Genomic DNA, 12,091 nt, shown 5'->3' on the forward strand with positions numbered 1-12,091 from the left:
TGACAGAAAGGTGGTGGTGTGGTGGTAGTGGGTACTCATGCACACCCTGCACCAACAACAACAACAAAAAAAACAGTACCATCAATAAGGTATTTCAAAAAGTTTGTGTAAAAATAGAATTAAAAGATGTTTATTTTGGTGCCAAAAATTGAAATCCATGCAGTTTTCTCATAACACATTTTCCATTAATTATTAAAGACCTATCCTACTTTTGAAAGAGAGTTATTTCAAGGAGCACAACAAAGTACACCTTTATTCTTTCTTTTTCACACAGATTTGCTCCCTGGAGCTCTTCTCCACTGTTGGAATGGTACTCCACGAAGGGTGATATCACGCCCATTTATAGTTTGTTTTTAATATTAAAACATCCTCCAGTCATTCAGGCCACTAGAAGAATGCCTCTTCAGTAATTATATATGTCCATTTTAATGAAATACTTGAAACTCCAAATTCTATTCAAAATAAAAGAGCTCCCTCTACTGGAACCCAATACTGGGGAAGGAGGTATTCTGAGTGTGATATAGTCAGAAACACACCGTGGGTCTTTGTGCCTAGTCCCCAGCGCAGAGCTTCTAGAACTGCTGGGATTTCCAGAGGAGGAACGAGGCATCTTTAGTTATTCAAAACATGCACCTTCCAATGAGAAAGACCAAGTTCAGACTAGAGAGGTGGAATTTTCAGCACCACCAGCTGCCCATCCCCCAGTCTCCAGGAAGAACAGAGCAACTGGAGATTGAGTCCCTCGCCAGTGGCCAATGGAGTACGGTGAACTTGGAGGGGAATGAAAGCTTTGCACCACAGCCCCCACACCCTGCCTCGTGCCCCTTTTCCATTTGGCTGTTCCTGAGTTGCAGCCTTTGTAATAAACCAGTAACAATGGTAAGTCCTCTCTTAACTTCTGTGAGCCATTCTAACAAGTTCTCAAACCCAAAGAGGAAACTGTGCAACCTGTGAATTTGTAGTCAGCCTGACGGAAATGTGGGTAACTGGGGAAACACCCACAATATGCAGCTGGCATCACAAGTGAGGGCCACCCTGTGGGACGGAGCCTGTAATCTGTGGACTCTAATGTTAATTCCAGGTAGTGGGTGTCAGGCATGAGTTGAATTGCTGGATACCAGAACTGGCAGAATTGGTTCATAAGGGAAGCAACATCTCAGTGGATTTCTCCATTTCCCCAGCTTGTCTTCTCTACTTCTCCCCACGTGCACCCCTGCATGCCCTGGGTTTGGATGAGGTAGAGAGAAGAAAAAGGGAGCAAAGATCTCAGTTGGCACAAGCATGATGAAGGCAATTGTGGCTGCAGGAAGAATAAACAGAGCTCACTACAAGCATGATGTCACACTGCTGCCATCCACAATGTCCCCTGCAGCCCCCCTTTGGAATACCCACCTCATAGACAAGGACAATACTTCTCATCTTTAACTCCCGTCTACCCAGAACTCCTCTACGTTCTTTCTGCTCAGATGGAAGTGGCTCTGGAAGTCCCTTGGATGTGGCCTATTTTCATTTCAAACCGACCCCTCCTGGCTCTCCAAGGCGCCCACACCCTGTCGGTGGGAACCTGATCTCTGTCCCGCCATGGAGGACAGCGTCCTGACTCCCAATCTAATCACCTCTCGCTCCTTTGCTGCCTGGTACGCAAGCTCTAACCGCAGACTTGTTCCTAGTAATTTTCTTATCAGGAGTTACATATCAGTCCCTCTTTTCCCTTGAAACTTTAGCGAACACAAGTCAAGCTCTACTGGGTCTTCTTAGAAAAGATTTATCATTTATTTTGAAAGAGTCACAGAGAGAATGAGAGAGACAGAGAAAAATATTTTTTCAAAGATTTATGTATTGGGGCCAGCACTGTGGCATAGCAGTGCGGCATCCCATGTGGGCACCAATTTGAGTATCGGATGCTCCACTTCCAATCCAGCTCTCCACTATGGCCTGGGAAAGCAGTGGAGGATGGCCCAAGTCCTTGGGGCCCTGAACCCACGTGGGAGACCTGGAAGAGGATCCTGATCAGCTCAGCTCTGGCTGTTGCACTCATTTGGGAAGTGAACCAGCAGATGGAAGACTGACTCTCTCTCTCTCTCTCTGCCTCTCCTGTTCTCTGTGTGTAACTCTGCCTTTCAAAAAAATAAATAAATATTTTAAAAAGATTTATGTATTCTATTTGGAAGTTAGAGATATAGAGACACACACACAGAGAGAGAGAGAGAGAGAGAGAGAGGGAGAGAGATTGTCCATTTGCTGATAAACTCCCACAGATGGCTGCAACGGCCAGGGCTAGGCCAGGCCAAAGCTAGGAACTTCATCCAGGTCTCCCACATGGGTGGCAGGGGCCCAAGCATTTGGGCCATCTTCTACTGCTTTCCTAGGCCACTAGGAAAGAGATGGATCAGAAGTGGAGCATCCAGGAGACCAACCAGTGTCCATATGGAATGACAGGATCACAGGTGGTGGTTTTACCTGCTATACCATAATGCAGGTCCCTCTTGAGTCTTCTTAAAGCTCCTCTCACTGAGTGTGAGAAGCGAAAGCCCCCACCCTTCACATTAGAAGGAAGGCTGCTCCTATACTTCAACAACTTACTCCAAAAAAATCTTTGTAATTTCCCAGTCTATCGCAACCCCAAACCACTGTGCTGGGAAAAGGCTCACAGATCTGGGTTTTCCCTACTTCCTTTACTAGTTCTTCCTAGGTGATCTAACACTGCGTATTTCAGTGTAGCATAGTAAGTACATGACATCTTGGGGACTCGGGCAAAACTGAGACAAAAAGACCATCAGTTTAATATCCAGGTGGATATGTGTGTGTTTGTGTGTATGTGTGTGTGTGTTCATAGTAACGAGATCTGAAAGGAGGGCCCATGTCAGGAACAGGTGAGACGGAGCCAGCTGACAGCTCATCTTATTTGCTGGTCTGCAGACCTCAGCACTGACTTGGCAAGAACTAGGTGGATATTAACGAATTCTTAACAAGAAGAGTTACATTCAATCTATGCATCCATTAAGAAGCTTTTATTGAGCACTGTGTTTAGTGCTATGATGGTAATTCTCAGAAGTTTATGACCTGTATTTTGTCTTCAAGGAGTTTACAACCTGGTTGAACAGAAAAGCCACAGGTATTCAAAAGAATTAGAGAGCAATATAAGTCAGTAAATAATAAAACACTAACTTAAAGATCACCCAGTGTCCCCTGAGCACCATGAGCAAAGGCACGAAGGAGAAAACAAGCAAATCAAGGGCAGAGAGCAGTTCAGAGGCAGGAGAGGAGGGAGCAGACAACTTCCTGCTTAACGCCGGTGTTAGTCCTGGGGATGAAGGCAATTGCGGCTGTAGGAAGAATAAACGGAGCTCAATACTAATCAGACACAAAGGAGACAACTCTGAAGGCCAAGGCCAAGGACAGACAGGGGCTCCATTGATAGAAAGGAGGTTGGAAGGGCCCACTAATTAGGGAGTGAACAGATAATGAGCAGAAGGTATTTCATTGTAATGTGTTAATCTCAGTAAAAAAAAAAAAAAAATGGCACAAAAGATGCCCTGATGAGAAGGCAAGATGGAGATGGAGACCAGACACCATCAAAGTACGTGCTGGCTCCAGCAACAGGGCTTGGCTGTGTTACCGGAGAAATTGCAGGGTTCTTGTCTTCGCGCAAGAAAGAATTCAGGTGTGAGACAGAGAGTAGTGGGAGGTAAAATAGCAAGGTTTATTAAGAAGGAACATCTGTAAGGACGGATGGGCACCTCTCCAGACAGGACCTGAGAGAGAGTGCCCAGTCCCTCAGACTGGGGGGGGGGGGGGGGGCTGCATGGGTGAGTGGAGAGTACACCTGGCCAGGCCAGGCCAGGCCAGGCGGGCAACTCAGCAAAGATGCAGAGAGCTGAGCGCGCAGTCCAGTTGAGGCTGGGGGTTTTAAGGAGATGGGTCTTGCTTCCCCACCTCTGCTCCTCTTGGAACAAAGGGCTTTTTGGATGTAAATAGAAAAACTTCTCTTGAAGGTCTGAAACAAAGGACTTTATGGATGCAAATGTTATCAGACCTGAGGAAGGGAGCAGGGTGTTTGAGATGCAGATACTGGGCTGCACCTGGGAGATTGTGGAAGATTTATCAGGCAGGAAGCAGGAGGGGTGAGGGCCGCCACCTGGCAGGTTATCAGGTAGAAGGGGGCAGGGCAGGCAGGATGCGAAATCTGGGCTTCCCCTGAAACATTGTTAGGATGACTTTGAGATGCAGATGCATATAGATGTCTTCTCTTTAGGCCTGTCACACACACATAAGCTCATAACTGACTTCCTACCTAACAGCTGTACTCCAAATTATTCCAAAGAGAATAGATCATGGTCCACCAAGTCAGAAACCCTTATAGGCAAGAGAGAGGAAGGCAGAAAAAGGATAATAGCCACCATCATTTGAGGATTTGCTATATGCCTTATGCCCGGGACTATGTTGCCTCTTCACATACTTTAGCTTGCTCAGTTTTCAACAACTCCGTGAGCTAAGTCTTGTCATTATGTGCAGTTAGCAGACTTAAAAATCAAAGGCTGAGAAAATTTAAACTCTGGGTCACTTAGTTAGTAAGCAGTGCAGTCAGCAGTTAAACGTAGGTCAGTATGACTCCACATTAAAAAAAAAAAAAAAAGTGATTAGGGTTAAAAAAAAAAAGTGTTAACTGGCTCCAAATCTTGACTTTCTGAAGTCTTTAGATGCACAAAGTCCAAAGCTCCCACTATGTCGTTCGTTTCTGCTGATGCACTGACCACTGAGTTTTCTGCTGACCAAAGACTTGGTTCTTGGAGCATGAAAAGCTCCACTTAGCCTGAAAGCGTGGCAACACTCATTTCTGCCTCTTTCCAGAACGAAGGCTGTTGGACACATCTTGAGGCCTCGGGAACTATTTCACCAGAAAACAACAACAAAATAGCCTAAAGAGATAACAAATTTTGAATCATCACTGACAGGAACCTGACTCATCAAGTGCCATTGGGCTGCGGCAGACCCTGAAGGCAGGAACATCTTCGCCTTTGCATGCCAGGGAGGCAGCACAGTTTCAGCTCTCATGAGTCTTTGGCGCCCTACCTCCACTTCATGGAAGGATAACTGGACAACTGAAGGTTTTAGACACCTCTCCTCATCATTGAACTGCCAGATGTGTAGATATATACACTATCTACTAACAAACAAATTCAAGATAAGGTCTCCCTGACACTCTTCCAGTCAGAGTGCCACCTGTAAGGCTACCTGGTCCTTGTATGTTGAAAGATACGTCCATATCAGAGAGAAAGGTTTGTACCTTGGGCTTCACAGACAGTACCGTTCAACAACAGAAATCATCTTTACTTCCCCCAAACTCTTACCTTCCTCTTCTCTCCTAGAAAAATATCTTTCTTGCCCTACAAGAAAACCCAATCTTGGCTCCCTAGGGTGTCACTTCCTTCTGAATTATGCTGGGAGAAAAAAAATCAAATGTCCTTTTGTACCCTGGAAAGCAATTGCAGATCCTATAATTCTCTTTTTTTCCCTTGCTTATGTAATTTATACATTGGCTTTCAGTGAAATACACCCTCTACAAATTTGCTTTGTATTTGGAAGACAGAATCTTCAGCTCTGACCTTGTTCCTTGTAAATAAGGAAACTGAATTCCCCATCCACAGAGAACAAATCACTTTATCTTCTGGATAAATGAGTCAGGTCTTTTACTTGTCGTAAAGATGACTTTTCTGTGCAAAGTCGGGCTGTGGAGTAGATGTTCTAAATCACTTTGGAACATCTGCATAGTAAACGGAACAGTTTTTCTTTAGCTTTCCTTTGGAAGGGAGCCAGCTCCCTTATAGTCTGTTGGGTGGCAACAAAAATGTTTACACTACAGCCATCTTCCAGTAGCCAACTCTACTGTAAATCTCTTTAGCCAACAGCCAAACTAGAGGAACCTGGAGGAGCAAACAGAACTGAATAAAAAACCCTAACAGTGGACAAAATTTTCCTTGGGCTACCAAGGAAGGACATCTTACCTGGGGCCAAAGACACGTTATCAGGATAGAAGCCAAGGAAATACTTTGTTTGAGCACCACTTCTGGATTGTTGTCATGGATTACTCACTTACTGCTCAGATAATTCCTCAAAGTTCATATTCTTACCTTTACTTTTCAGATGAAAAATTTGTAATCTGACAGATTGATGGATGTTTTCAAAATTCATACAACAATAGAATGGCCAAGCCAAGATCTCAGCCATAGTCCATAAGCCTCTGGCCTTAACACTCTTGGCTGGTGTCTCTTGGAGAGCTGCCTTTGTCAAAAGGATCTGGGAACCTCCCCACAATTGCAAGATATCTTATTGGAGAATAGAATAGAAATTGATTGAAAGACACATTCTCCCTAACCTGGCCCAGAGGTACCAACTCTGCACTTGAGAAATAGGGGACAACAGTCACAGCTGTGGCCATCTTTTGCTAACGGTTACTCTGCACCAGGCACTGGGCTGAGGGCTTCTCAGATGTTATCTCCTTTGGTTCTCAGAATGGCATTAGGAGAAGGCTGCTCTGACCCATGTGTAAAGTAGCAGACGATGTTTCTCTCGCACCCTCGTGCCCCACATCCCTCTCCACCCTGTCCTTAGCAAAGAGAGTAACCTCAGAGCATCACTGTAGACACCACCGTGCCTCATGACGTGACTGTCTGGGGGAGGCAGACTGCTTGTCTCTGAGAGGACCCAGGATGAAGAATGGCCGGGTTTCCATGACATGTGGATGGGGGAAAACGGAAGTAGACTGAGGGAAAGATGTTTATAGATGCAGGATGAGGACTGAACTGAGGAATTGGGAGAGACTCGCACAGGGACTGCAAGTGGCAAAAGAGAAAGAGGAAAGAAAAATTTGTCACCAGCCTCCGGGCTCTGAACACATTTGTGATGCACTACAAGCAAGATTAACATCACTCTGATGAAGCCCTGTGTCTGTGTATTGTTGTCAAGGCACAGAGGCAGGGCATACCCATTTCATAGGGGGCAAAACTGAGGCTCAGGAACTTTCAGTAATTCATTCAGGGATGCTGTTAAGTAAGTGGCAGGATGCAGGTTCGACTTCAAATCCGTGTTTCTTTGTTCCTGATATGAATAGTCTGGCTAAGTCTAGAATGAATGAACTATGGCTGACAAAGCAGAGATGAAATTAAAAATGGGAACAACCTAATAAGTGACTTCAAATGCTGGGTTCCATTTTTACCTTGAAGGCTTTTAGCATTTGTTGTTTTAGTTAAATGCAGGATGCTGGTGTATAATTCAGAAACTACATGCAAGCTAGCCAGTAGATGCTCATAGCTGAAGGCGCTGCGTCACTGGGCTTTTTCATAGACTTGAACTTTTGATCTCATTTCTAAGACTACAGTACTGAACGTTCTGATATGAACATATTCCTTGAGTCCGAATTTAACATAAAAAATATTTAAAAATTTAAAATTGTAACGAAGGTGAGAACTCACAACTGAGATCAAATAGGAACCTTTGAGAGTAGATTTCACAGAATATTACGTCGGGCTATTTATAAGGAAGTTTCCCTTGATAGTTACAGAGAAAATATAAAGGTTAAACACCTTCAGAATTTTTGTTCTTTTCAGGCATATTTGACCAAAATCTAGATGTGAAACAATTAACAACTAAAAATAGAGGAAAATATAAACTTTAGTTTGGAAGAACAGAGAAGCTCAGGTAAAAAATTAGAGATTTATTGGGGTGGGTCCTGTGGCACAGTGAATTAAGTCACCCCCCAGGACCCTTCATCCCATATTGGAGTTCTGGCTGGAGTCTTGGCCACTCTGCTTCTGATCCATCTTCCTCCTACTGTGCCTGGGAAGCTTTGGATGATGGCTCAGGGGAAAGTTACTTCATCACCCATTAAATACTGAGAACCAAGGGAAAATTCTTCCCTGAGGTCACAGGCCGCTGAAGCCTTACTGTCTTTGTCTGAATGTGCTCCAAGGTGTCCCTGGGGAATCTGCTCTGAGCAGGTGCATCACCTGTCGGTTCTCAGTGGAATTTTCTTCTGACCCTCACTACAGGTCCTCCTGTGGGCCCTGACACTTTACCAAGGTCATGGACAGAACCCAGTTGTGAACTCAGTGAAGTGTCTGTTGCTCTCTCTTCAGTGGCCTGGCTTTAGTTAGCCGGTTTGTATCTCAAACTTCTCCATGCTTGCTAAATTTTTAGAATCGAGGGAAATGTAAAACACGGCATGATTTTACTCTTTTCTTTTAAAATGAACCACATTTTGGCTTCCAAATGCATTTCTTTCATTAACTTAATGAAAAACTTTCTCTCTATCCCCTGCTCCCATCGCACCCTGTGCTCCCCTACCACATCATTTACCACGGCCGACACAAGTTATCCATTCCCGTGTCTGTCTCTCCCACTAGATTATAAGCTCCTTCAGGGTACCATGTCTTAGTCATATCACTGTTGTTAGCATCTGGTCCCCGCCAGCCCATTGGAGGTTATCAATCAAAGTTCTTGAAAAGAGGCTGTGCAGAGTGGTCACCTAAGATAGGAATAGAGGCTGGAAGGGATTAGCTAAGGCTGGATCCCAGTGCAGGCACTGTGGGGGAGCTCAGGTCAGTCACTTAACCTCTCTCCTTCCATCCACCTTACCTTGTTGTAAGAATTAGGTGAGTTAATCAACAAATACAGGGGGCTTGTAACTGGGTGCTCAATTCAATATACACAATAAATATAATTATTACTGCCAGACAAATGTTAGCTTTCAGTAAACTGGAAAATCGGGTAGCCCTTTCCTGGCTACAAGCTAATTCTCAAACAACCTGAATCATCTTCGGATCAGACATTCTTAGAAGATGGCAAATGTGTGTCTGTCCGACAGACTTCACCCAGCGTCCCAGGAAACCATTCCCTGTCCGTGGGCATTCAGACAAGATGGTAAAATTTATTCAGCACTCTTGTTCTCATTCCTGGCTCCCGGGCCCTGACTTCACACAAACTTGTACAGAGGGAAGAGCTAGCTGGTGTTCAGTGTGGAAGTGAAGGGCCAAATAGAAGACCCAAGGACTCAGGCCTCCAGCAAGCCCAGGTTAGACCTCAGGCAGGGCTAGCCTCGGCCTCCATGCTGGCTCACCTTGTGGAACTGCGGCGGGTATATGCGCGCAGCCCCGTGGTTCAGCAGCAGCTGGTAGCAGATCTCGGGCTGGGCGGCCGGCCGCACCGAGGTGACCTTCAGCACGTACTGGATGGCCGCACAGCCGTTGATATCCATGAGGTTGGCTTCGGCGCCCGCCTCCAGCATCATGTGCATGAGCACGTGGTCACAGTTCCAGGCCGCCTTGTGCAGGGGGGACTTAAAGTCGTCGTCGCGGGCGTTGACCTCGGCCTTGTGGTGGAGCAGCGTGCGGCAGATGAGGTGGTGCTCGTGGCTGTACTCCTGCTCCTTGAAGCGCAGGGACCAGTAGGCGGCGGTGGCCAGCGGGGTCTCCATGTGCGCGTTCACGCTGTCCACCACGGCGCCGTGCTCCACGTAGAAGGCCACGAGCTCCGAGAGGCCGAAGTGGGCAGCCGTGTGCAGAGGGGTTTCCTCGTCCTGGTTGTTGGTCTTCATGTTCACGTTGGCCCCTGTGTGTGTGGGTGGAGGGGGGATAACAAGGTTAGCATATCTCTGCCATTGCTCCCAAAGTTTGTTTAACAAGATCGTCCTCACTGATTGGCTCTCAGCTTCTGCAAACACGCATTGTTCGCCACCGCCGCCAGCACCAAGATCCCCCTATGGATCCCCTGCAAATCACTCCTTGGAAACAACCAGCAACTGTAGCCGGAGCAAAGAACAAAGGGTTGCGCCTGGAAGGCCGCCGTTGCTGAACCTTAGTTCTTACTTGCGGGCAGACTTGGAAATACCCCCTGACTTCTATAACAAAATAACTCTTAACAACAATATAGCCAATATGATTTAAAATAAAGTTTGGCAGCCTTGGAAGTTGATACAAGGGCTTTAACCATTACCAATCATTGTGACTGTTTTTCTCCTGCTGCGAAGCAGGGAAACCTAAAAGCCTGATGCAAGCCTTAGTGTGGGAAACTGCCCTGCTCTTTGACTGAAGTTATAGCATTAGAGCCATCGGCATCGGTGAGGCTTCCTTCCAATACAACGGGAAACAAACGCAGACAAACAAAGTTTACTCCAAAGTTTAGCCTAAAGATCATATTTTATACTGAAAGAAGTATAAGCCAGTATAACAGAAATGTTAACTGAAAGAAAGAAAACGATTCAGAGACCATAACACATTTGATTTATGATTGACAAAGGATAATCGAAATATGAATTGTTTTGTGCTGGAAAGCTCCTTAGAAATTACCAAATTCAACCCACTTATTTAACACACCAGGAAACTGAAATACATTTTTTTTTCTTATAGAGAATGTTAAGTACTAGAATGGTCAGTTTGAAAACCTGAAATTTTCCTTTTCTGCCTAATTTAATGGGGTGAACTGAATGACCCCTATGGGGGCCAACACTATAATCAGTTCCACTGGAAACTTTTATAGCTGCTTTAAGTATAAATCTGAAGAGACTTTTATTATTGTTATTATTATAATTCCAGAAAGTAATATTTATTAAGCACTTAACCACATGCAACACTCTGAGCTAAATGCTTTTAATATATTGCCTCATGGAATTTTCACAGCAATCTTTTGCAATAGGAGCAGTTTTTATCCTAATTTTACAGATGAAGAAATTTGTACTTAGGGAGGTTAATAATTTCCCCCGAAGCACGCCCCACTAGCAATCAGAAGAACTCTGATCTGAGAGCAGACAGCTTGGCTTCCAAACCCCTTATCACCTCCTTGGTCCTTTTCTAGAGGAAAGCTTTTCTGTATCTGACTGTCTTTTAGCTAGGAAATCTAGAACCCACCAGAGGAAGAACATTGCATGTTGTTCAGTCTCAAATGTGTCCTCAGTGTGTTACTTATTCATGCCTTGATTGATGGCATGCTCTGACCCAATGGGGAACAGCTGGGAAAGGCAGCGCTGGTGTAAGAAGCCAGCATCCAGTGGGACGCTAGCCCCCGGTGAGGTGTCTAAAATACACTGCTGTTTAAACCCCGAGCCTCTCTGCACTCCACAATTGCAGACAGCAGAATGAAAACCAAAGATCATCACTCTTCTGCCCCGAGAAGCCCTGGAGAGGTCTCCTTCAGGCTGGCTCTGCTCTGGGATGACACGGGGCAGGTAAGAGCATCTTCCCAGAGGCCACCTGCGAGGCAGCTCCAGCACTGGCGCGGGTCCAGTCAGGACAGAAGCAAAGCGTCCGAGTGAACCTTTACAGGTGAACTGGGAACAACCCCCCATCGACTTTCCAATAGACTTGGAGGCTGACTGTCCCCCTGCACCTCTCCTGCAAGTACACAGCCTGCAGAGTTCCCGTCTCTGTTTACACTTGAGGCCTGTCTTCGAGAATGACTTTTCCAAGGAATCAACTAAATAGGAAAATGTGACTACTAATTTTAGACTTTGTGATTTATTCAAGAAATTAGAGACCACAAATATAAATTCTCAATAATTTAAAAATATTTTTTAGAGGTGGACATGAGTTCTGGTTCTGATTCTGATCCAGGTTCCCACTAATGTGTATCCTGGGAGGCAGACGTGATGGCTCAAGTACCCATATAGGAGGCCTGGATTGAGTTCCAGCATCTTGGCTTTGGCCTGACCCAATCCCAGCTATTGCAAGCATTTGGAGAGTGAACTAATGAATGGAAACTCTGTGTGTGTGGGGGGGGGGGGGGGGAGTTGTCTGTCTGTCTGTCTGTCTCTCTCTCTCTCTGTCTGCCTTTCAAATAATTAAAATAATTTAAAAGCTTACAAATATTTTAGTGTTGGGACTGGTGCTGTGGCATAGTGGGTAAAGCTGCCTTCTGGTTTTCCATATGAGCACTGGTTTGAGTCCCAGCAGCTCCACTTACAATCCAACTCTCTGCTATGGCCTGGGAAAGCAGTAGAAGATGGCCCAAGTGCTTGGGCCCCTGCACCCATGTGGGAGACCTGGAAGAAGCACCATCTCCTGGCTTCAGATAGGTGCAGCTCCGGCCATTACAGCCACTT

General features: G+C 45.5%; 1 protein-coding gene across 1 annotated transcript in view; it reads right to left on the reverse strand.

Moving 5' to 3' along the window:
• ASB4 (ankyrin repeat and SOCS box containing 4) overlaps nt 1–12,091 on the reverse strand; it is a 52,012-nt gene that overhangs the window by 2,424 nt on the left and 37,497 nt on the right. The window contains exon 3 of the mRNA XM_062178415.1: nt 9,116–9,606. Within this exon, the coding sequence (XP_062034399.1) occupies nt 9,116–9,606 (491 nt within the window). The remainder of the gene's footprint in view (nt 1–9,115; nt 9,607–12,091) is intronic.

Source organism: Lepus europaeus, chromosome 20 (assembly GCF_033115175.1).
Source record: "Lepus europaeus isolate LE1 chromosome 20, mLepTim1.pri, whole genome shotgun sequence".
NCBI lineage: Eukaryota > Metazoa > Chordata > Mammalia > Lagomorpha > Leporidae > Lepus > Lepus europaeus.